We start from the raw sequence: 25,475 nt of genomic DNA, 5'->3' as shown, positions 1-25,475 counted from the left end.
ATGAGAGGAATAGAGCAACGAGAAGAGTGAGACCAACAAGGGCAGTCGGGGGAAGTGATGGGTGGGTGCGATCATATATAGGACGAGGCCGGAGGCGACAGGGGGTAACCGGTAAGTAAGATAAGTATGACCGGTGATCGGACGTCTGATGCGGCCAGCCTCCCTCACCTCCACGCGTCACCTTCTCTTTGGATCCATAAAAAATTATAGAAAATATTGATCATGCGCGGCCCACTAATTATCCAGACACGACGCAGGTCGGTTCAGGTAAGACACGGACGGGGGATGGCAGGGTTCAAAAATGGAGAGAAAGAGAAGACTGTTCGAACTGTCGATCTGTTTCTTCCATTATTCTAATCAAGAGGGTGAGGAGAATATTAACAAATTTTTTTAACTTTTTTTTTATTTTGTTTAATTTAAAGCTAATTCTCTCACTCTCAAGTTAATCATTTATTACTCGAGACTCTCTTCGATCCCTTGATTTTAAAAATTTATAATAATATTTTAATAATTATAAAAATAAAATATTTAATTTTATTTATCTTAATAGAATTAATTTTACCAACGAAAGATATAACAAACGATATCGAGTGTAAAATTATCGATTTTACTAATGATAAAAGTTATTTTATGTATTATCAATTTTATCAATGATAATACTACCTTGAGTTTGCCTTGCTTCCATTGCCTTCGAAAGTTTGTTTGTCTCATCTAACCTGTCGTCGCCCTCGTCCAATCCCAGCCCATCTTTTTCTAGCAACGATCCTCTCCGTCCCTCTTAATTTTTCATCTCTTGTTGTTTGAGTCGACCATCGATGCCTGAACCTTACTAACACTAATCCCTTATTGCTTCGACAGCCTCCTACTCTCGTTTAGAGGGAGTTGGTAGTGGTTAACAAAATGAACCGCCACTCCTAAGCCTTCGATGACAACGTCCATGTTATGGCATGGTGTCCCCATGTCCAGCTCGTGGTGCTCCTCCTTCGCATACACCAAGTCAAAGGAGCATAGAATGGTGTTTGTGATCGACGAAAATAACGAGAGAAAGAACATATTGAGATCTATGCTAACTTACGATGCAACAATTGACGCCATTGGTCCACTTGCTTAACATGGTATGGGAGCGTGACGAGTGCCACAAGTTCACATGCTATGCGTTCTTTACCCTCGGTGGCTTCCCTACAACAACAAAGGTGCAATTCTTGCGAACCGCAAAAGCATTCGATGTAATTGCCTAGAGGTGGGACAATGTGAAGGAGAAGTTGGCTAAGACAAAATACTAATGCACCTGCGTGATCGATGGGGATAAGAAGATGTGCATGTGTCGACAAGGAAAATAGATAGAGGTGCTACAGGAGGAGGGTGACAGAGCATGGCGACCACTAGCATACCTACCTAGTAACATAAAGACATCACGATAGATGATAAAATCGATAAAATCTTAAATGATTATTTTATGACAAAATCGATAATTCTGTAAGTTTTATCTCGTGTTGTATCTTTCGTTAGTAAAATTAACGATATTAGAATAAATAAAATTAAATATCGAATTTTGATAATTATAAAAATATTAATATATTTTTTAAAATTTAAAATTAAAATATGTAATTAGACCCCCTCTCTTTTTCTGTCAACGTATCTACTCTGTGGTGCCGCAGAATTATCTCCGTTTGGTTGGACAGTGCTGGGTTGTGGTACGGAAGGGAAAGGACGCATTTCCCGCCTTGATTTCAGGTGTCCGGCAGTCCCATAGCTGACACGCGCCAGAGAGGCATGGTGGGAGGCTTCCCGCTTTTTGTTTGCTTCCGTGGTTGTCCAGCTCGATTTATTTAAAAAGGCATGGCTCGATTTAACACCGTCTCAATCACCAGCTTCGGTGATAGCTGGCCGCAGCACCGACTTCTCTAGGCTTACCCATCCCCCCCGGTACGTACACACATCACATTTTGTCTCCCGGAGAGGCGTAGTCTGTTTCCCCTTTGCTGTGCTCCGGTATCTTCTTTTTGACGTATCTATCCTGTTAGCTTAGTACATAATCCATGTTCCTTGAAACTTATATAACGTCTTGGCATGTACTCCTCCAGTTAACAATCTCCTATCTACTAAAGCAAGATCCTAACAGATTTAAGATTGGATAAGGATTGTTGTTCTCATGGTATACATGTCTTATTGTAACATGATAGAAAAGTGACGGCTTTGAGTTGGTAGAACATATTATTGGGTGCAATTTTAGTGTCCTTGCCGTTGTCAGAAGCCAAGTTACAGTGAGAGAGGAAGTCGCAACATTCTATCATGCACAATAGCAAGACCATTATGCATATGTAATAAACTTTGATGGCAAGGTGGGTTCATCATTATCATCTCGCAGACGAAGACTTGGACTTCCTTGAGCACAATATCCAGGTGCTGTCTGTTGCTCTTAAGCATCATTCTCATGAACCTGGCTGGCTATGTTGTTTGATTCTTGATCCCAGTACTATTTTTTTTCCTTGGAGCTTTCTAGCCTCCAGTTCATACGTGGTCTCAATTACCATCGTAGACCACAAGCAGGGCACAAGGATGATGGTAACGAGTCACCAATCAAAATCGACAACAAACCTAAATTAAAACCCGGAAAGATCATTCAAAAGTGGATTTTGTGTGTGTATATATACTGATTCGAATAGTATCTGATTTTCTTTTTTATCCACTATTTTGGAACATTATATGAGGGTCTCCTTGTTAGATGAACAATCGAATGAACTCACTGTGAATATTTTTATTAGCTGAAACTAAGCTAATCCTAGACCAATTATCAATTGTATTGAAAACCTAACGTTAGATCTCTGCCAAGAGACTGTTCGGCCTTCAATTTCCATGGCTTAAGCGTAGATCATGCCTCAGCCGATGGAGGAAATAGAATTATCAGATGAAAAATGAGGATGAGCCAAGTCTAGCGTTCAAGCAAAATTTATTGGTTTGATCATAATATACCATATTTACTTATTAAAAATCACTGATTCGAAGCCTCCTCTTCTTCTGGTGATGGTGATAGTAGATTCACTTGTCAAAAATTGCATCATGATGTTGTGTCAGATTTACTTACCAAAATCTACTTACTAAAGATTAAGAGTTCAAATCTAACCTTCGGTCATTTAGCTACTCATATAACGTGTTAACTACTGGCATGCCTCTACTTCCACACCCTTTCCACTATCTAACATTTATTCTCTTGTAAGCGTTTACCCTTTCACCTACTTTCTCTCTCTAATCTTTTCTTAAACAATGCATGCATGGTTTGGAGGAAATGACCACAGGAAAGTGCCAAGATTTGAGATTAAATTCGAGCCTTACAATCACATTTACCCTATCACTCTAATGCACGACTCGATTGGGGGGTTATTACGATCTTTCTTAAGCCTAGTGTTTAGTGTTAGATCCATTACCTTTGTGGGTAATACTCAACTCTTAATTAACAATGATAGGCTCATCTGAGTCACTATTCTTCTATTCCTTCAAATATGATATTAAACTGGGGAAAAACAATCTGTCTGTCTTGTCATGAGATCCAACCTAATCTAGTTTAATACTAAGTCGATCTAATACCAATTATAACTAATTAATCCAATAGAAAATTCAATTCATTAACTTGATAAGTCCAAACCATACAACTCAAATTACTTAGTGATAATATATTCAACGAATCTTATATCCAGTCACATTCATCCTCCCATTTCAGATTTAAAATGTTGTCACCCTCTAACTTAGACCTGACTGACAATTGTTCGGTGATTCCGAACCAGTTTGGTTATGGTTCTTGAAATCTGAAACTTAAACCGGAAATTTTAGTTCAGTTCCGAATCGATAAGAAAAATTAAAACTAAACGATCAAATGCCCCTCCAAATAACAAATCTACCCCTTCTAACAACTTAATAAACGATTAATTAGAAAAAATAAAATAAAAATTAAATATTAAAATAGGTTATTTGGGCTCGAACCGAAACCAGAACCGGATCAGTATAAAACCGATTTGGTTCTGATTCCAAATTCGACAAAACCGAGCCGCTGGTTCCAAAATCGGAACTACCGGTTTGGTTCCGATCCCAAATTTAATTGAACCGAGGGTCTGGTATTGGAGTCATCGCAACCCCAACTCATCCACCCGAAATCTGCTGTACAACAAGCTAACAGATTCCATCCTGCTTGTCTCAATTCCATGTACTTGCATTAGACCCCTTACATTTGAAGGATATCTCCAATGCATTCAATACCAAACAAGGAAGAAGAAAGGAAACGCATCTTTTGCTGCCTCTGATCTCATTCTCAGGCCCTAATCGACACAATTCATTTCCGTCCATTTATCCATCAGATGAACTCCTAAGAATAGCTCAAGAAACCGATTAAATGCTGCCACCTACGATGACCCGTGCCCCCCCCCCCCCTCTCTCTCTCTCTCTCTCATCCAGCCGGTGTTTCTACCTTGACACGATCAATTCCGGGAAGACAACCAACAATCTCAAGATCGACACGGACATAAGAAAGGCGGAATTGAGGAAGTACCTGAGGGAGCTTTGCCTTCTGCAGATTCTTCACCGGACGAAAGAGAAACCAGCGATCCGCAACACCAAAACCCTGCATTTGGGCTCGACGATCGGAGATGCGAAGCCCGGGCAAAGAGGAAGGTGAGACGGTTTTGAGAGGGGAAGATGAGACATTTTGGGGAGAGGGTTAGAGATCGAGGGAGGCGATGCGACGGTTGAGGGATCCTATAATGTTTTATTCGCTGCAACGGTGCAACCTACATCATATATATATATATACATATATATATATATATATATATATATATGTATATACATATATGTATATATATATGTATATATATGTATATATATATACATATATGTATTTATATATATGTATATATATATATATATATATATATATATATATATATATATATAATTTTGAGCAATTTTGTGTGACCTTAAAATTAAAGGATAATATAGAAGAAAAATAAAAACACAGTGATCGCTGCATCACCCCAAACACTGAGCACATCAACACAAACAAATTAGTATGTGTTACAATGACGAAGGTTAATGGCTTACGGTCCTAATTCTGCTACAGAGATCAACACGAGGCGGAAGGAGGCAACTTCTCGAGCACTTGAATGGCATCCTTCATGGACGGCCTCCTTTGGGGCGCCGCCGCACAGCAAGCAAATCCCAGCTTGAAGCAGCTCAGCAGAGCCTCCTGCTGTTCCTCCACCTCGCCCCTCAGCGCTGGGTCGGCCATCCTCACCACCCTGTTCCTCTCCTCCACCACGAACCCCGCGTTACACTGGGCGAGCTCCACCTCCGACAACGCTCTTCCGGCCAGTAACTCTAACAGCAGCACCCCGAAGGAGTACACGTCCCACTTGGCGCTGGGCTTCAGGTTCTTCATCGACTCCGGCGCCTGGTAGGGAGCCGCGGAGACCAATGCTGAAGCGGAGGAAGACCCGCATGGACTGGCTCCGGCGACTGGTGGCGGAGATAGGTCGGGTAGGCTTCTCTGGGACTGCACCGATCGTTTGCTGCCGAACAGCCGGGCCGATGTGCTGAGTCGGTAGCCTCCGCCGGCTGAGGTGAGGCGCTCGAGGCCGAAGTCGCCGATCTTGGGCTCCATGTCTGCGTCCAACAGTATGTTGCTTGGTTTGATGTTGCCGTGCATGCTCTTCTTCTCATGGAGGTAGGCGAGTCCCCTGGCCACTCCTCTGGCTATCCGAAGCCGCGATTCCCAGCTCAGATGAAACGGCGACGAGCCATGCTTCTCTGAGAGCGACGAATACCCCATGGTGAGTAAGGAAGAGGAGGAGATCAGGGAGAAGAACACGATGGGGGGGAGAGACTTACTGGTAAATGAGATGTTGGCAAGGCTGCCATTGGGTACGTAGTCATGGATGAGGAGCTTCTCGTCGGCGGCCCAGTAGAACCCCCGCAAGCGGACGAGGTTCGGGTGGCGGAACTTGGCGATGCTGCGGACAAGAACTTCGAAGTCCTTTATCTTGTGGAGGGCACCGCTCTCGCCTATTCGACGGACGGCCAGGGCGGTGCCGTCGGCAAGCACCGCCTTGTAGACGATGCTCGACCCACTGGCGCCGAGTACGTAAGCTGAGGCTTTGAGCAGAGTCTCCAGCTCCAGCTCCGACCCGCTGTCGACTGTGACAAAAGTAGGCGCCTGCTGCTTCTGCTGCGGTGGGGTTATTCCGCCGCCACCCTCCGTTCCTCTCTTTTGAAGACGCCATTCCTCTTCTGCTTCCGTTTCGGAAGAGACCGAGGACGCCGAGGTCTCTTCGGTGTCTTCTTCGCCGCCCTTCTTCCTTAAACAGCATGGTAGCCCTCCGAGGCCTTTGGGTTCAGGGGGAGCCGGTGGCTGCTCCTCCTTCATGCCGATAGCTCCAACTCCATTCATCTGCTGTTGCACTCTGTTCCTCTTCTTCACTTGGTATACGTACCAAAGCACTAGGCAGAGAAGCCCGATTCCGGCCACATCCCCGACAACTATCGTGGTAATCACCGCCGGCCGAAGGCCCCCCTGCTGCTGCCCACTACTCGCCGGAGAAATCTCATTCGCCTCCTTGGGCATCGCTGCAAAGGCCGGAGGAGACTTGGACGCCAACGGAGCTTCGGTACTGGTGTTTGGAGGACCGGAGAGGTTGGAAGGAATCGTGCACAGGTTCTTGAGCGGCTTCCCGCAAAGACCCGGATTCCCGGCGAACGCAGCGGGCTTCTGCGAGGCCAAAGCTCCGCTCCGAGGAATCCCTCCGGTGAGGTTGTTGAACGCAAGGTCCACGACGGCGCTGGCCGGAATCTTCGAAACAAATTCCGGCGGGATCGACCCGGCGATCCGGTTGTAAGACAGGTTCAGGTACCGGAGCCTCTGCCCTCCGAGATCCGGCGGCAGAGAGCCATTGATGAGGTTGGAGCTCAGATCCAAGTACTCGAGCCGGCTGAACCCGCCGCTGGGGAGCTCGTCGGAGAGGTAATTGTTGGTGAGAGCGAGGACGGTGAGGTTCGGAAGGAGGGCGAGACCAGTCGGCACTGCGCCGGCCAGTGCATTGTCAGAGAGATTGAGTACTAAGAGGCTGCTCGTCCGGCCGTCCAGCTGGGGGAGGCCGCCAGAGATCTCGTTGGCGGCCAAAGAAAGCACACGCAGCTCCGACGCATTGAAGATGGATGCGGGGAGGGTGCCGTTGAGGTCGTTTCCGGAGAGGTCGAGGTGGCGGAGGTGCTCGATGAAACCAAGCTCCGGCGGCACGCAGCCCAAGAGCTGGGAATTAGGAAGAACCAAACCGATCACTCTTGAAGCGGCCAAGGTCCGAGCACCGCCATCAGAGAAGCCGGTGCACACGACCCCGTTCCACGAGCACGGCGTCGCGTCGTCGTAGTTCCAGTCCCGGAGCGCGGCGAGGGGGTCGGAAAGGACGGAGTACTTGAACCGGAGTAGCAGCGCTCCATCTTGATTCAGCCCCAGCGCTGGACCGAGGAGGAGAAGAATGGAGCACAGCAGAGCTGCATGAGTTGTCGTAATCACCCACTTGGAACTCATGTTGGTGCCTTGAAGCAGCTCATGTCTCAAGTTGCAGAAGAAGAGAGGAAGAGGAAGAGGAAGAGGAGAAGATGGAGGAAGGTGGTATGGGAAGACCTGCTTCCTTCTGCAAGGAATGGAGCTGCTCAACAGATGAAAGCATAAAGAAGGATTTAGTGCTCCAGTTGGCATGTGATTCGGGACGAATCAGTGTGCTATAAAATAAGAACACAGCTCATGGAAGGCTGCACCCTCCGTGAACGTCAGACAGCTCGTGCTTGCTCGTTCCTTGCTTTGAGCTCTTGCGTCTGGAAGACCAACTGAGATCAAGTCAGCACCAGAACCGGCGGAACACGGTGGTTGCTGTGGGAGAGGCGGCGGGGAGAAGAAGAGGAATCTTTGGCTTTGGGAAGAGGACGCAAGGCAAGGAGTGGGATTGCCATGGACGACCTGCGGCAAGCCTACTTAAACTAATGACAGTGGGCATATAAGTCAGCAGAAAAGAGGGAGGGAGGAATGTTGTGTTTGTGCAGTTCCTCTCTCTGCACATGACATTAGTCTTGTTGTGGATTTATAGCGTGACAGGGGAAGGGAAGAGAGATTGTCGAGAGAGGACCACAGTGCATGTATTGTGTCATTATTCAGATCATTTAAGCTCAAACTCATCACCTATGGATCCCCATTCATGAGCTGATGTAATTTTGCTTTCATCTGAACACGGAGAACACATCCATCACTGCGAAGCACAGATTACAATTCCATAGTAAAGAGAAGAGAGGAGTTGGAGACATGATCGAGTCTGCCAGTCTTTTGTCAGAGAACAGCTGTTCTTCTTTTCCTCGCACTTCTCATTCAGAAAGGCCGGACCACATGGATAGCTCACGTATCTATCAGCTGACTGCATCTATCATTCCTCAGTAGACACACTGCAGTTGTGAATTTCTGTGCCCTCAGATTAATATTTATGAGAAGAGATTATATCAAACCCATGCATTGCAGATAATTAAGATTGGAAGATAAGACACTAAGCACCTTCTAAACCACATGCAACAGCCACAAGACATTCCAACATTTCATGTGCCACAGGAGATGAGAGATGAGAGAAATGAAGGTCATTTTCACCTGTGTATTGATTGACATTAGATAAAGATTGGCAGCATATGACTGCAAGAATCTCTGCAAACCAAGTTATGTAGCCATCACTACGGCTTCACGAGTTTTGAAGGTTTGTACTGATTCATGTGAGAGAATCTCAGGAACTCTATTCAAAGAGTCATCAAGTTCTGTACAATCCCATGTGTTCTTATGTGTACAGTGTTGTGTGTTATCTCCTACCTCCTAACTTTTCTGCCGCTGGAGTTTGCTTCTTGCATTTAATTCTCACCTTCCAATCGCTTTCTTCCCGTTAATAAGCAACAGCGTGGAGATGACAGAGAACGAACCAAAAGGATGTTTCATTCCACAAGCAATTGCCAATTTATGGAACACCAAAATGGATGTCATCAACTTCCTTTTGATAGGTTTTTGTCGACTGGTATAAATATCATCTTATGAGCAATTGCCATCATTCCTTGAATTGGTAGCTATATTTTCTCCATTTCAAGTGACAGTTTAGCTCTGCTTCAGCTCATACGAACTGAGGTGGATCAGAGTAAGCGAAGGAAAAGGAGCTCGGCAAGTGTTTGATCGTGTGAAAGTTCAACCTCTGACTATGAACAGGTGACCTGAGTGTTGACTGAGAAAGTCAATTTAAACAGATCCCACATGATCTGCCTATGAATAATTCTGTAGCTACGACTTCGAAGCAATGTTGCACGCTTCATCCAAGACAACAGTGTAAGATCACCGGTGACAACCGACCATCATCTCTCTCTCTCTCTCTCTCTCTCTCTCTGCCTTATTACACTGCTACCTAGAAATGGGAGCTGTGCACTGAAGCAAGAGCTGAGCAACTCCGGAGCCAAACTTGCCATGCACGCTAAGATATCATATCACCCGATTCCGAGTCGTGCACGCCATGACAGCAACCCCTGACCGCCAAAAGCTTCTGTAGCCTCTGAACGCAGAGAAGACAAGCTCGAAGTTGGCGTGGGGAGGAGAAGTGCATGAACCCGACTCACAAGACCTGCATCGATTTCCACAAAGTGCTGCAACCAAACGCGACGCTCCCGCGGTGTGTCCCCTGCTGCGTCAGGCGCGGGCGGGCGATGGATGCCACGCCCTCCATGGCTTTCTTCACCCTCTTACTCATCCGAAGAAAGCTGAGTTCCTCCTCTGTGACTGTGTATCCTCGTTTGCCATCAACCTTCGGTAACTCTTTCGGTGCCGGCGTGGTGATATAGAGGAACTGTGAGATCTGTGTTGTTCAAAAGTAAAGAGGAATTATATGAGATAATTATAATCAAGATTTAACGTTTCGTTGGGACCGATACGTCCTCTCAGCTTCATCTCTTTTTCTCTTAGTCGTATAGTGTGTGTCGACTTGTTAACCCTCAAACCCATTTAGATCAGATAAATATAAAACCTTGATTGTAAGCTCAAGTTGGTGACACAATCCATATTAGTGACCAATCAAAATGCAGTCTAGTGGAGAAATAGCATAAAATAGTTGTTCTTATTGGACCAAGAGCTATATATTAGCAAAGTAAATAGTATCAGTATTGTCCTAAGAAGCAGACAGATTGTGTGGTGTGTACTTGATGCATTTTGGATATGGAATGCTGAGAGATAGAGATAGAGAGAGAGAGAGAGTGCAAAAACTACACATGCCTTGCTTCCTTCTCCTCAATCCATTTGTTCCTCATGAAACAAATGGAGCACAAGCTGAAGTGCTCAAACTGTAACAGGATACTATTAGATGTTATCTTTCTTTGAATATGATCTAATTTTTTGTACTTGACATTATGATTGAACTTAGCTCTTCTCTCTCTCTCTCTCTCTCTCTCTCTCTTTTTGCTTTGGTATCTTGGCAGTGAGGAACAGGACCACATCATGTGAGCCCCATTGACCTCGTGACAAAGGATCTTCCCAGGTAAAGCCAAGACTCCCATCTATTTATGACATGAGAAGGTGCCTTTAGTAGCTAAGAATGCACTGAGGAATCAAGCAGCTGTGGCAGCTGCTTGGATCACAAAACAGTGGTAGAATAGTTTCTTTGCTCTAAGATTCACAGGTGATTCATTGAAGTTTAGTTCACGAGGTATTATGGTGTCAACAGCTCTACTCATTGTCCAGACAGCTTTGAGGAGTAGTAATCTCAATCCAAATGGATATTAGTCTTAGCCTCCTTTGGATTCTTTTTCATTACTAATGATGAAGGAGACTCATATTAAAGATTATTTTTATTAGCATTAATTAGTATTTTTGAATTCCTAAGGCATAAAAAGACTTTATTTGAGGGAAAAATATTCTAAAAATTAGATTAATAAATATTATATGTATCTCTAGGCATTGACGACGAACAATGTGAGAAGAAGCTTTTATTTTTTTCTAGATGTAAGAAAATATATGAGAAAAATTCTTCCAGACATATGTATGGGTTATGACCAACTCAAGAATTTGATTTATTTTACGAGTGATATGTTGAACCATTTAAATTTTATGTCAATTATTTTGATTATTGATATCTAGATTTTTCTAGTGTGCCATGATTGATTGGCCATAAGGATCCAAATACATCTTCATCACTTTGCTTTCGCTTAGGTTACTTCTTTACTATCAAAATGATTAGGATTCGAGTCACAAAAATAATCTCCACTTATACGAATAAATTAGTAAATACTGACCTTCTTCGTACCTACGATTTATTGATTTACTCGATATTAAATAGATTGTCTTGGTGTTAGAATATGAAATCATAATAATAATTTGGTGACTAAATATATAAGCAATCAATGATCAGATGATATTAGAGCATCACCAGAAACATTTTTCATGGAGCAAGAAAAGCAGAATGAACAGTGATCAAAAGGTAGAGCCTCAATTCATGGGAGCTTTACAGCTCATAATGATGCTGAAACAATAGAAATCCTCTTAGGGTTTAAAGTTATGATTGGAATGGTCAAGTTCAGCTTATCTCTTTTTGGACCCAAATTAGTCATGCCAATTACATCTTTTGAGTCTGATGTGAAGGCCTACTTTGAATGGTTTAAAGGATGAAAGGCTTCTTGCTTTCCCACAAGCTAATCTTCATCAAGGCTGATAACCTTAATCTCTAGCATTTGAACCTTTAACATGTGAAACAATAATATTTAGAGTAAATTTTTAACACTAAAATTTACATATTTTATCTAATTAAATTGTTCTCACAATATTAATTGATGATCAAAAACATACTTGGATGGAATACCAACTGTTTAATATCAACTATTATTATTACTAAGCTCTGTCTAAAAATATTAATTAAATTAATAATATTTAAATTCTTCCTTTTAATTATTAATATTTTTCATAGTATATGTTCGTATCATCTTAAATATATTATTAAATTTTTTTTTATATATATTTTATAATAATTTCATCCCGTTTATCTCAATGTTATCATTTGAATGAAACTATACCTATAACTATATATATATAAATATCGGCATCAGTCATCATGAGCATCGTTCATGGCCATCCGAATGCGTGACGGAGGAGAGTGCAATGGGCTACGTGGAAGCCGCAGCCGTCACGCAATGGGGGAATCACATTCCATCCATGCCGCGTCGACACCATCATCCCCGAGTGGTCTTTTCCATCCTCATATTATGGCGTTCACGCGGTGGCGTCCCGCCTTTTTGATTAGTCCAATCCCATCTCGGCCGTCCGTTCGGCGCGATCCGTTCGTAAATCGCCCCCATCGGTGCCGTCCATTTGAATCAACTCCACGCCACACGTGCACCAACGACTCGTCTGAGCCCGCAACTCCGTCCCGTCGTGACTTCGGTCGTGGTTGATGTTACAGTAGTAGTTACTTATCGGATTTAAGTGGCTTCTGTAATCTGGATTGGAATCCCATTTCGAGTCCGCTGCTTCCTCATCGTGCGGAGGGCGAAAGAAAACGCTGCGCCTCTGTCTCGCCGCTCCGGCCGCCCTGAATGGGCCAATCCGCCTCCATCCCATCCATAAAAGTCCTCTCCTCCTCCTCCTCATCCAGTCGCCGTGCTAAGCTTCCCTCCGCCGCTACCGCGGCGTGGCGTTCGGTGGCGATGACAGAGGGAGACGCCGCATCGGGCGACGGGGACGCGGCTCCGGCGAGGAACAATACCGAGGACCTCCCCGATGAGTGCCTCGCCCTTGTATTCCAGTCCCTCGGCTCCGGCGACCGGAAGCGGTGCTCGCTGGTGTGCCGGAGATGGCTCGCCGTCGAGGGCCAGAGCCGCCACCGCCTCGCCCTCGACGCCCGCGCCGCCCTCCTGGAGGCTGCGCCGGCCATCTTTGCCCGCTTCGACGCCGTCTCCAAGCTCGCGCTCAAGTGCGATCGCCGCGCCGACAGCCTCGGCGATGAGGCGCTGGCCCTCATCGCCGCCCGGTGCCCCAACCTCACCCGCCTCAAACTCCGGTCATGCCGTGCCCTTACGGACAACGGCATGAGCGCCGTCGGTCAGCACTGCCGTGGCCTTCGCAAGCTGTCCGTCGGGTCGTGTGCCTTCGGCTTCAAGGGCGTGGAGGCCGTCGTCCGCGGCTGCTCGGCGTTGGAAGAGCTCTCCATCAAACGGCTCCGTGGTCTCCCCGACGTCACTGCTGCCGGCAACGCCATCGTTGGCTCTGCCTCCCTCCGATCTGTCTGCCTGAAAGAGCTCTATAATGGTCAGTGCTTTGCGCCGCTCATCGCTGGATCCTCCAACCTCAAAGCTCTAAAGCTCATCCGTTGTTCCGGAGACTGGGACAGGTTACTCGCGGATATTGCAGCTAAGGTCCCTGGGATAGTCGAGATCCACCTTGAGAAGCTCCAGGTCAGTGATCGGGGCCTTGCCGCACTCTCCTTCTGTGCCGATCTTGAGATCCTTCACCTTGTAAAGACCCCAGAATGCACTGATGCTGGTCTCGCCACCGTCGCTGAACGTTGTCACCTCCTCCGTAAGATCCACATCGACGGTTGGAAGACCAACCGGATCGGCGACGAGGGCCTCATAATTGTTGCAAGACAGTGCCCGAACCTTCAGGAACTGGTGCTTATTGGGGTGAATCCAACGGCCCGAAGCTTAGGGCTTATAGCGAGTAATTGCCACAACTTGGAGCGCCTTGCCCTCTGTGGCAGCGACACCTTCGGGGACGCCGAGATCACTTGTATTGCCTCAAAGTGCATGGCTTTGAAGAAGCTCTGTATCAAAGGGTGCCCGGTCTCTGACCAGGGAATGGAGGCCCTCGCGGAGGGTTGCCCAAAGCTAGTTAAAGTTAAGGTGAAGAAGTGCCGAGGGGTGACTCCAGGATGTGCAGACTGGTTGATGCAATGCAGGGATGGGATGCTGGCAGTCAACTTGGACACAGCTGGGCCTGTGGAACAGCCAGAGGGGAGTGTTGGTGAGAGTGGGAATCTTGAAAACAATGAACAGTTGATCGATCAGATTGGGGCTGTAGATCTTCTCCCATCAAGCAGTAGCTCTAGGTCGTCACCATGGAAGACTAGGATGGGTCTTTACGCTGGTAGGAACTTTGTAGCATCTGCTCTCCGGAGATGGTCCCATGGAAGCAGCAACTCCAATCATACATTACAGTGAAACAAAATCTCGTTCTTTTATTGCTTTCATTGTCCTACTAAGTCTTGAATTTGTATGTCATTTAGCGCTTCATAACTAGGGTTGTCATTTGCTGCTATTGCTGATCATAAGCTGTTTATCCTGACTTTTGAAAGTAAATAGTGGGTATTATTGTCTTTCATGGCATTCTGTCTCTCTACAACCATATGCATTGGTACTCTGCTCTTTTAATGAAATTGTGCTCATAATTTTTTATGCTTATCATTATATTACACTGTTTTGTTTGTTTCTCCCTAATTAGGGCCTTTTGCTTTAACTCCTGTCCTAGTCTGATCTGTCTAGTCATAAACAGCAGGATTGTGGAGTTATATGCAAGTTGCTGGGTCTATTGTTTCATCCTCCATGGCATTGATTTTTGTTCTTTCTCAAGCAGTGTAAAGAGCCATTGGCATGAGTTGAACTGACATTGACTCAAATTATTTTGGCTTGTTTTAATGAAACATGCTAAAGTTTCTTGAATATCTAAGCAAAGCGTTCTGAATTTTAACATTGTAGGATTTTGCGTGTGAATTCAAGGAGCCAAGAGGAGCTTTTAGCAATCTTGAGGACTTTCAATGATTGAAATTAAAAATGTCTCCATTTGTACTTGTTGATTGCTAACATGGTTTGAAGGAAGCTGAAAGTCTGTCACAAGATCTTGAAGTTTTTTGTTTTTTTCCTTTGAAGCTAACTGATACTAAAAAACATAATGATCTTTACATTTATCATATTTTCATGATTCTTTGTTGTTCTCCGGAATGTAGCTCAACTTTGAAGTTAGACATCAGCATTCTATTATTTTCTCTTTTTTATATGATTCTCAGGAAAAAATGTGGACTTAGCTTTTGTACATAGGCATGACGTTCTTCTTGGATTCATTGTCATTAATGCATTTGCTATTCAGTTGAAGATCAATCTTAATAAGCAGTTTTCATGATTGCATACCAGTATTTGGTGTTTGAAGATCTGCATTAGTTGTATTCATGATTCATATCCTAATGTGCAGAGCAATCTTAGTTGGCACATTGAGTACAAATTGTAAGTCTGCAAAAATGTCCTCGACTTAACATATCACATATAAGCTTGGATTGGTTTGTGCCTTATGAATGTTTACTCATGGAAAACCAATACCATCTGTAGGCTAATGGGATTGAGCAACATTATTATCCACTTGGAATATTTATCATGGGAGTTTTTTTCTTTTTGCTGTGGACTGTTGGTAGAAATTTATAATTTTATGATCCCGCACATGTTAGAGTCATTTTTATGATATTGAAGGTAAATCATAAGTGTTATGTGAAAATCTTGAACTGATATCTTGATCTTGAGGTTTTATTTCTTGTTAAGTCTAGCTTTTGAAGTTGACTCTGCCATGGTCTGCGCTTTGAGTATCAGTTAATATTTCACACCTCTACTTTTTCTTGTTACTAGTTTGTTGAATACCTTTTCTGTCGCACGATGCATAGTCCTTCTTGGCATCTGGTACATATTGTAAATGAGTCGTGTTTTTGCCTAATCAAAGCATGTTCGTTCTCTTTGTCATCCAGTTTAGTGCTATGTCTGAGTAATTGATGGTTATGCTTACCGCTATTCTCCGAGTAAATTGATGGTTCTACTTAGCGCTATTCTCTGAGCAATTGATGGTTATACTAAGCGCAATTCTCTGAGTAATTGATAGTACTGACTCCTGTGTATAATTGCATACTGGTTGAATTATTCTAAGATCAGAATGCTAGGTTTTCTTTTCTTTTTGGCCTTTTTACATATAATATATGCTTGCATTAGAGTTGTTAATTGAATTTGCCATTGTATTCTTCAAAGGGTACTAGACCAGTTAGCACTATGCTCACTGATAACTATTTTATTTTGCTCCATTATATACAATTTTTGGATTCATTCTTTGAGACCTTTCTTTCTAAGAAGTATCTTCTTTTGTTTTCCCTTTGCTAGCTAATCATTAGTTACATAATGGAGCATTTACATTAATGTTAACTCTGTCCAAATTTCGTTTGATGTTTTATGGATTGATAATTGTTTGTGGTTTTGAGTGACTGATGAGCTTAGGCTATGGCTAGCTTTTCTGATCTCTTAAAGATTTTAGTTAATGTATCAAGATATTACTGTTACAAATGATGAAAACAGCTATAGTTTCATCACTTGATTAGAGGCTGAGAAACCCTTGGATCTTTTTTGCTATGGCATTCTTGATCTCTGGCTTCACAACTGTTTTATATTGATGTTCATCATATTGCATGTAAATGTTGTTCATTGCTGCAAATTCATTCCAGATAATATTATCTTTTGCATTGTTCTTTACGGTAATATGTTTGAATGTTATTCATTGTTGATAAAGTCATTTAGTTCGGGAATCAAGGGTTCATTAGTCCGTCGGATCTTTTTTACTTTCAGAAATATAATATTTAAAATTTATATACTCCAAAAGGATACGGGTAACGGATAATTTCTCGCGAGTCTACGGATATTTTATCTCTCTCTCTCCCATCGTTCAATTGCTCCTTCAACCTTTGGCTGTTTTCTCCTTTTTCCTTTCTCTCCCATTCTGCACTAGAGTCCTTTTCCTCAGTTCGATAAGCTGTTCTTGCTTTATCCCATCCCCCACCCCCATTCCCCATAATTCATCTGTTATTGCTGTATTCTTGATTACAAACCGACAACTTTATCATGAACGCATCTCTCTTATTTGATTCCGACTCGAAGTCCCTACTCCGTCGCTGTCTCCACGATCCCTCCTATAAGAATACCATCTTTAGTCCCACCACCCCATCAAAATCTCACCTTTCGCATTCTCCTCCTCGGATTTCGCACCATGGGCATCGTTTCCGAGGCTCTGATCGCCGCCCTCCTCCTCCTCGGGGTAGCTGCCACCGCCTACGCGGCGCCGGACATGTCGATCATTAGCTACGACGAGAAGCACGGCGTGCGGGGCTTGGAGCGGAGCGACGAGGAGGTGCGGCGGATGTACGACGCGTGGATGGCGGCGCACGGGCGGGCGTACAACGCCCTGGGCGAGAGGGAGCGGCGGTTCGAGGTGTTCAAGGACAACCTACGCTTCGTCGACGCTCACAACGCCGCAGCCGGCGCCGGCGTGCATGGGTTCCGCCTGGGTCTTAACCGCTTCGCCGATCTCACCAACGAGGAGTACCGGGCTGTTTACGTGGGCACCAGAGCAAACCGCGCCACCGCCCGACGGGTGAGGGTGGCGAGCGACCGGTACCGGTACAACGCGAGCGAGGAGTTGTCGGAGTTCGTCGATTGGAGGGAGCAAGGCGCCGTCGCCGCCGTCAAGGACCAGGGGAGTTGCGGTTAGTCTCCCTTCCTCTTCATCTTACGTTAAATTACCATTGAACCCTTCGATAACTTCCTTTTTGTCTTCTATGTGGCCCTTTTCCATCCATCTAATACCTAATTTGCGGCCAATTTCTCGTATCCGTGCTTATGTGGTACAAGTATCCTGTTAAATATTGGTGTTATTTATGGATGAGTTCTTCCTTGCTGTAATGTTTCATAAATATTATATAATGATTCTATTAGGCACAAATTACGTGCAAGTTTATGTAAGAATTGAATGTTATTTGAAATGGTTATCTGCATGAATTCTGAAACTTCATTCTCAAGGTAAGTTATTAAAGCATTAGAACTTTGGCAATCTTCTTGCTGCATTTTGTCGGTAAATGATCAACACTGGCATGATAAGAAGGATTTGGCGCTGATGAACTTATGTGTGGTGGTGCAGGGAGTTGCTGGGCCTTCTCGACGATCGCTGCAGTAGAAGGAATAAACAAGATCATGACGGGCAATCTGATAACGCTATCGGAGCAGGAGCTAGTGGACTGCGACAATGCCTACAACCAGGGATGCAATGGTGGACTGATGGACTATGCCTTTGAGTTCATAATCGATAATGGTGGCATTGACACTGATAGTGACTACCCCTACAAGGCCCGTGATGGGACGTGCGACCAGCTCCGAGTAAATTCCTTGGAATTTGTCATGATTTCTTTAGTTACATTGATGCTAAATGTGATCATTCTGATGGTGATTGGATTGTTTGATATTGTAGAAAAATACTAAAGTTGTTGTGATCGATGGGTATGAAGATGTTCCTGAGAACGATGAGCGAGCGCTGCGGAATGCTGTTGCCAACCAGCCTGTCAGTGTTGCTATCGAGGCTGGTGGTAGGGAATTTCAGCTCTACCAATCGGTAATGTCTCCTCTACTAAATCAGTGATGCTGTGATTCTTAACAATTACCTTGTTACGTCATTAGTAGTACAGTCATACAAGAAAAGAGTGTCATCTCTAATGAAGTGCGAGAAAGTATCATCAGACATTCGACAAGATTAGTACTACCATGGGCATGACTCTGGTTGCATATTGTGCTTGCGCAAGTGTTGTACCTTTCCTACAACTGATTTCAGGTGTAGAGAAACAAGGTGGTGATTAGATAGGATATATGATCATGGATCCATGCTCAGTCAACTTTTATGAATACTGCAAGTTCATGATTTTAAATGCATATGCATTATTGATATATTAGAGTAATTCTGCTCCTTTCATCGTTCTTGAAGGATATTTCATTTTTATTTGTGAAATTTTGGAAATGAATGGATTTAGCTTCAACAATCGTAGTTTATCCTTGCAAAGAAACTATGATTAGTACTAACTCATATTTCATTGTGTGATCGAGGCTTTGTTATGATGGCATTCCAGCGATTGGATCATATTATTGACACTGTGCCCAGAATTATCAATCATCAGAATTATATATGGGTTGTCAGATGTAGAGCTTTGTGGAGACTAATCAATTGATAAGGTAGAATACTAACTAGAGGGACTAATCAATATGCTTCAACATTTTGAGAAATCCAAAAGTGAATTATGTCCAAGAATCCAATGTATAGGCTCCTAATAACATGATATCTACTAAATATGTGACAAGTTAGTATTATAGAGCTCTTTAAGCCTTGTGATATTTCTCAAATATATCTGATCTAGTCTGAAGCACACTTGGTCATTATGAACAACCTTCTATTATTTTATGTTTCTACATTATGAACAACCTGTTAAGTTAATGCAACAAAAATTATAAGCTGTGCTATTTGTTTTAGGGAATATTCACGGGAAGATGTGGGACTGAGCTGGATCATGGTGTGGTTGTTGTTGGCTATGGCACCGAGGATGGTAAGGATTATTGGATTGTCAGGAACTCATGGGCCAGTGACTGGGGAGAGGCTGGCTATATCAGGATGGAGCGTAATGTCAAGACATCCACTGGAAAGTGTGGTATTGCTATGGAACCATCTTATCCCACAAAAAAGGGTCAGAACCCACCCAATCCTGGACCCTCTCCTTTCCCACCAGTGAATCCACCAATTGTCTGTGACAACTACTACTCCTGTCCATCGAGCACCACTTGCTGTTGTGTCTATGAGTATGGACACTACTGCTTCGCCTGGGCATGCTGTCCTCTTGAGGGCGCAACCTGCTGTGAAGATCACTACAGCTGCTGCCCCCATGACCACCCTGTTTGCAATGTCCAGGCTGGAACTTGCCAAATGGTAATGTCATGCTCTTGGTAAACTTCTCATGCAAATGTTTTTAATACCAAACTTATCACTGTTTAATATCTGATCATCTTTAATACATCTGTAAAGATCATGGCATCCTTAGAGTTCTCTCATGTTGAATTTGGAGAAATGCCAGTAAATTAACTCAACTTTGAACCTAACTTGAATTCATGATTTATATATTGACAGTTTAAAATTAGTTTCAAGTCAAGTTCCAGTTGTTGTATAATTGGCCTCTACTACATCAAAGCCTGATTCTGAAACCGATCCAATGTTGTGCAACTTGATAATCTAAATTCACCCATATTTAGCTTGTTTAAGATCTAATTCTTTATCAAGCTTTTTAGGCTTGCTTCAAGATATACTAATAACTTTTTCAACTCAAATACATTGTCGCATCAATATTATTCGATTCTGCCAAGCATTTAGAGTACATTCTCGGTCTAAGCAGTCAGCATTCATAGATAAGGAACTCAAATTGAAACAGAGAGAAACTAAATCTTTTTCAAAATCCCGATAATTAGTTGTTTAATGTGTAGGATGTATGCATATACATCTATCTATAGTTCGGTGCAACTTCTGCCAAATCTGAAAAGGTGCCTCTAAGTTGCGGCTTTTGGCCTGAAAACAGTTTCGAGCCTATCTTGTTATTGAGTTTGCTCATTTACATGCTAGTTGAGCTCATTCATGCTTTCAAATTAGCTAAGCTGTAGCTATTTGTGATGGTTTTCTTAAAATTACCTGCCCTGCAATAGGCGGAATCACTTTTAGGTCTTAAACTATGGTCCAGCTATCAACATACAAAGTAGTACGGCTGTAGGCCGTCTCACTGTTATGTCTTATCAAAGTCCAGCTGGATACAAAATTATAGACAGATGACTATTTATCTCATTTACATGATAGCTGGGTTCATTCATGCTTGCAGGTGAGCCAAGCTCGATATTTCCAGCCCTACAATTAATGAAATCATTTTTGGGTCTTGTACTATGGTCCATTTGCATATATACAACTTAATAATTCACTGTCTTATTCAGAAGTCCATCAGGATACAAATTAACAACCGTGACTTCTTAATTCTTTCCATCTAGCTGAGTCAAATTTGAGATATTTGTGTATGGCTATTGGAATTGCCAGCCCTACAATGAGCCAAATCACTCTTAGGTCCTATAGTATATATAGTATGGTTGCATTACATACAGGTTACTAACTGGCTGTAGTTCCATATCATAGTTATGTCTTATGCAGCAGCTGAAAACAAAAGATACAAATAGATTGTTACTGCAGTGATGGTGATGATCTGTTGTGTGTTCCTGGCTATATTTAGCGTGACAGTCCTCAAACATGAACCTATGCATATAACCTCAACCATTTCTCTGTAGTTAACATTTATCTTTGTAAATATTTTGGACTCTGCTTCTTATTTCTTATCGTCTCCATTTCATACTTTATGTGAACGAACAGAGCAAAGACAACCCCCTCGGAGTGAAGGCTCTTGCTCGGATACCTGCAAAGCCGCATTGGGCATACTTGGATGGCAAGAGCAAGAAGATCAATGTATGAAGACTCATGCATTGATTTGTTTCGTGAAGTGAAAATTAAGAGTACTCCAGCAGCTTGACCTGGCACACTTCTCCCCTGCTTATGAACCGAAAGTTAGCTTATTGTTTATTTGACGACAACCGTGTAAATATTTCAGATTCGGAATGTAAGGTGGACCGAAAGATGGTTTACTTATTAATCATGCCATTTGCTTTTCCAAAAATTGGATCCCATTCACTTGTCATGTACTTCAAAATTTATCATGTTACAATAAGATTGGGCATTAGCTTACCCTATGTAATATCTGATGCTATTGTTGTTAATGAATTGCTTCTGTTGACAGCATAACCTTTTTTCCTTCAGACCATTTGATCATATGTGAACCTTGGTAGTAAACTTTATCCTATGTGCTCACTTTATGGAAACTACTGAGTAGTTTCAATTAGTTGATCTTTTCCTGCATCATCAAGCTTCTGAAACCCTCAACAGCAAAGCTGTTCCTGTTCTTGGCCTCTGGAAACACCTCTAGTTTCAAATTCAACAACTGGTCTTCTTACTTTTCTGTCATTCTTCTCTCTCTGTGATGATGAATGTTGCATTTAGTCCAACTACTGTTGCATATTAAAGATGTTCCCATTTGATCACCAAGCCAACTATTTCCAGTGTGGTCACATTTTGATCACCAATTATTCCCAAAACATGCAATTTCCAGTGTAAACACAGTGAAGTCTGGAGTGGCTATTGATATCTGGACCCATCAGGCCTAACTGAAGAGGAGCATTTTCAGATAGCAGTAAAATTTGACTTGTGTTTGCATAAAGTTTAGGGTCAGAGGAGACAGGAGGAACCAAGTGGGTTGATGAGTAGTAATTACTAGATCCATGTCCTTCTCAGTGGAATCATGGAGATCATGGGCATTTACCAAAACATGTGGCATTCACCCTCTGCTATGGTCCTTTCTTGACTATGGCACCTCTCAAGAGGACAACAGCATTAAACTTCCCATTCCCACCACTGTCATCCAAATAATGAGATCAAGTTTAAGACTTGCATGAGTAGGACATGACCAGCTCTTGGTTTGCAAAAGCAACAGTGCAAAGATGGCTTCATTTCATTCAAAACTCTTAAATATCACCTGAAGCAGCTCACTTTGTAAATTTGAGAAGAAATTCTTTCTTTAATAACATTTTATGGTACAATCAAACACAAAATAATTCATTCCCAAATATATTTCTCTTTTTTTTTCTTCTATATATATATATATATATATATATATATATATATATATATATATATATATCTTCAGAAGAGAAATCTAGTGCATGAACTGAGGAAGTCATGATCTACTGATGAGTTAGAATGTGCTCTGGCTGATAAAAATGCAAGTAATATCTGGTACAGGATTTAGACTGAAGTTAATGAAAACTGTTCATGCATTAAAATAAGACCCAATGGATCAAATCATCCAAATTTATGCACCACTGATACAGTCCTTAGTGAATAAAAGGCTAGTTGAGCTCTGCAACTCCTCTGTCAACCACAGTCCATCTGTCATGCATCAATTTGTCACCATACTATTCCCATTCAATCTCTTCCACTGCTTACCACTGTGTCTCTCTGTTCTCCTTGTGACGTCCCCTGTCCCTCCCTCCCTCCACTATACTCACCACTCTCTCTCTAATGCTATTTATTAGCTCAAACTATTCCAGAACGACACATATATCTTACATTATGCATTGCATGGAAACAAACAAGCTGTAGTATGAACTAAAGAAGAGAAGGAAGCTTTCTCATGGCTAGCAGAAAGCTGCTGCTGCTGCTTCTCTCCACTGTACTCCTCTTCATCTCTTCCTCCCTCGGTGATCGCAAGGCCATTGAGATTGGCGGTGGCGTTGGCGTCAACCTCGGTTTCGGCATTGGGCCGACACCGTCCCCGTCTCCTCTTGACGACTCCGACAGCTCCTCACCGCCTGCGCAGGCACCGTCGTCTGGGCCGCAGCCCTCCGACTTCCCCAACCTCAAGCAGTACTACGCTTACCTTGTCATCCAACGCTTCAAGCAAAGCATAACCTGCGACCCCGGCGGCGTCACCCAGACCTGGGTGGGCTACCGGCCTTGCACCTACGAAGGCTTCTACTGCGCCGCCCCGCCGGACTCCCCCGACACGCCCACCATCGCCTCCGTCGACTTCAACGGCTTCGGCCTCTGCGCGCCGACCATCGTCGGCTTCGTCGACTAGCTCCCCGACCTCGCGCTCTTCCACGCCAACTCCAACTACTTCTCCGGCACCATTCCCGACCTCACCGGCCTCCCCTACCTCTACGAGCTCGACGTCAGCAGCAACCTCCACTTCGGCGCGTTCCCCACCAAAGTCCTCCCGCTGAGCAACCTCATCTTCCTCGACCTCCGCTTCAACTTCTTCGCCGGTGCCGGCCCGGCCTCTGTCTTCGCCTTCGACCTCGACGTGCTCTTCTTTAACAACAACAACTTTACGAGCCGCTGCCGGCCGAACTCGGCCGCTCGCCTGTAGCCTACTTGACCCTGGCCAACAACGGCTTCACCGGGTCGATCCCCCCGTCCATCTACAACGCCTCGAACACTCTGATCGAGGTGCTCTTCCTCAACAACAGGCTCTCCGGCTGCCTGCCGTACGAGATCGGATTCCTGAGCATTGCGACGGTGTTCGACGCGGGTTTCAACCAGATGACCGGCCCGATCCCGTGGTCCTTCGGCTGCTTGCTCAAGTTGGAGCAGCTGAACCTTGCCGGGAACCTGCTCTACGGGGAGGTCCCCGACGTGGTGTGCCGGTTGGCCAAGGACGGCAACCTGGCGAACTTGTCGCTGTCGGGAAACTACTTCACCTGGCTGGGCCACTCGTGCTGGGACTTGGTGAAGACCAAAGTGCTCGACGTGCGTCAGAACTGCATACCAGGGCTCCCGGAGCAGCGGTCGCCGGCGGAGTGCTCAACGTTCTGGTGGGGGCCAAAAGAGTGCCTTCCATCGCACGACATTCCATGCAGCCTCCCAAAGGGTCCGACAAAACGCCCGATGTCCTCCACGCCGCCGGCGTACGTGACCTACGAGGCGCTTCATCACCCACCGCCCCGGAATTAGCAGATCGCTCGTCACTGCAGCAGCATCTCTTCTCATTTCCTCTTCTTAACTCGATCGATCCATCTCTCTGATTAGCTTCTGTCCTAAAACTTGGTGTCCTCGACGTTCTTCCTGATCAACCGTAAGCAAAAGGAGAAGAATAATGAATGGGGGACTGATCATTGTGTTGTTTCAGAGCCAGCAACATGAATAAATGCTATCAGATAAGGAGCTGATAAAACTGAAAGAATAAGAACATTAAGTGCTTGTAATTTCCATGTCAGAGGACAGACTCCTGCAGAGCTTAAAAGAATGACCATGGCATCTTAAATATGGTAGATAAACACACACCTTTCTGCTTGATTGATCTATAGATGGAACAGAGATCGTCACAGTGTCACATTAATCATGAAAGATCCTTTGAGCAACCATGGCAAATCAGAGAGGATCTTCATGTAGAACCTTCAGGTTTACACTATGAGCCTATCAGTGAGTGGACTGCACTTCAAGCTCTCCATTCACCATTAAACCCGGTGATTCCTCCAAGGAAATCATCATCAGCTAAACAATGAGAATTTTTCAGATAATTAAGTGGCACTGTTGTTTTCTGCATGCCATTCCTATAGTCACTAGCTAAGAACACTGGTCTAAAATGGATCATATCAAACCATATAATATAGCATTGCTGATAAGCAAATAAGATTTCCTCAATGCAGTTGAGGAAATCTCTAAGCAGCTGAGAAAAATTCTCCATGCTGTATAACCTCCATGAGTGTCTATAAATAGTTATCAAGAGTTCATTATCAAAATGAACTAGACAATTACATCTTATACATTTCATAGTTTCTTCTATAATTTCTATCTTTCTATATTTTTCGTTTAATTTTTATCATGATATTAGAGCTTTCTTCCTTGCGGATGTAGGCAGCTCTGTTCAGTTGGAAAGGGCAGTGCTGCTGCTTATCTCTCTTCTGGTGTCGCTGCT

General features: G+C 43.9%; 3 protein-coding genes and 1 pseudogene across 3 annotated transcripts; 3 read left to right on the top strand and 1 right to left on the bottom strand.

The window, feature by feature from the left end:
• Positions 1–4,997: 4,997 nt before the first annotated feature.
• Positions 4,998–8,162, bottom strand: LOC135648074 (probable LRR receptor-like serine/threonine-protein kinase At4g37250). Its single transcript, XM_065165736.1, has 2 exons — positions 5,878–8,162; positions 4,998–5,796 (listed from the first exon to the last, which is right to left on the bottom strand). Exons 1-2 carry the CDS (start codon positions 7,742–7,744, stop codon positions 5,114–5,116), a joined length of 2,550 nt encoding a protein of 849 aa, XP_065021808.1. The 5' UTR covers positions 7,745–8,162; the 3' UTR covers positions 4,998–5,113.
• A 4,375-nt stretch (positions 8,163–12,537) lies between these two features.
• Positions 12,538–14,413, top strand: LOC135648042 (F-box protein At1g47056-like). Its single transcript, XM_065165734.1, has one exon. It carries the CDS (start codon positions 12,631–12,633, stop codon positions 14,251–14,253), a length of 1,623 nt encoding a protein of 540 aa, XP_065021806.1. The 5' UTR covers positions 12,538–12,630; the 3' UTR covers positions 14,254–14,413.
• Positions 14,414–16,253: 1,840 nt separating this feature from the next.
• Positions 16,254–21,690, top strand: LOC135648058 (oryzain alpha chain-like). Its single transcript, XM_065165735.1, has 5 exons — positions 16,254–17,594; positions 18,026–18,261; positions 18,353–18,493; positions 19,400–19,849; positions 21,320–21,690. Exons 1-5 carry the CDS (start codon positions 17,099–17,101, stop codon positions 21,416–21,418), a joined length of 1,422 nt encoding a protein of 473 aa, XP_065021807.1. The 5' UTR covers positions 16,254–17,098; the 3' UTR covers positions 21,419–21,690.
• Positions 21,691–23,189: 1,499 nt separating this feature from the next.
• LOC135672069 (uncharacterized protein At4g06744-like) lies at positions 23,190–24,686 on the top strand (annotated as a pseudogene).
• The last annotated feature ends 789 nt before the right edge of the window (positions 24,687–25,475 follow it).

Source organism: Musa acuminata, chromosome BXJ1-4, assembly GCF_036884655.1.
Source record: "Musa acuminata AAA Group cultivar baxijiao chromosome BXJ1-4, Cavendish_Baxijiao_AAA, whole genome shotgun sequence".
Lineage (NCBI taxonomy): Eukaryota > Viridiplantae > Streptophyta > Magnoliopsida > Zingiberales > Musaceae > Musa > Musa acuminata.
Note: the sequence above shows the minus strand (reverse complement) of the source record. Positions and strands in the feature narration are given on the sequence as shown.

Coding starts and splice junctions, on each gene's coding strand:
- LOC135648074 (XM_065165736.1), bottom strand. CDS start 7,744: ATGCCAACTGGAGCACTAAATCCTTCTTTATGCTTTCATCTGTTGAGC. Junction 5,797..5,877: donor TGCCAACATCTCATTTACCA/GTAAGTCTCTCC, acceptor CGTCGCTCTCAG/AGAAGCATGGCTCGTCGCCG.
- LOC135648042 (XM_065165734.1), top strand. CDS start 12,631: ATGGGCCAATCCGCCTCCATCCCATCCATAAAAGTCCTCTCCTCCTCC.
- LOC135648058 (XM_065165735.1), top strand. CDS start 17,099: ATGGGCATCGTTTCCGAGGCTCTGATCGCCGCCCTCCTCCTCCTCGGG. Junction 18,494..19,399: donor AATTTCAGCTCTACCAATCG/GTAATGTCTCCT, acceptor TATTTGTTTTAG/GGAATATTCACGGGAAGATG. Junction 19,850..21,319: donor AGGCTGGAACTTGCCAAATG/GTAATGTCATGC, acceptor GTGAACGAACAG/AGCAAAGACAACCCCCTCGG.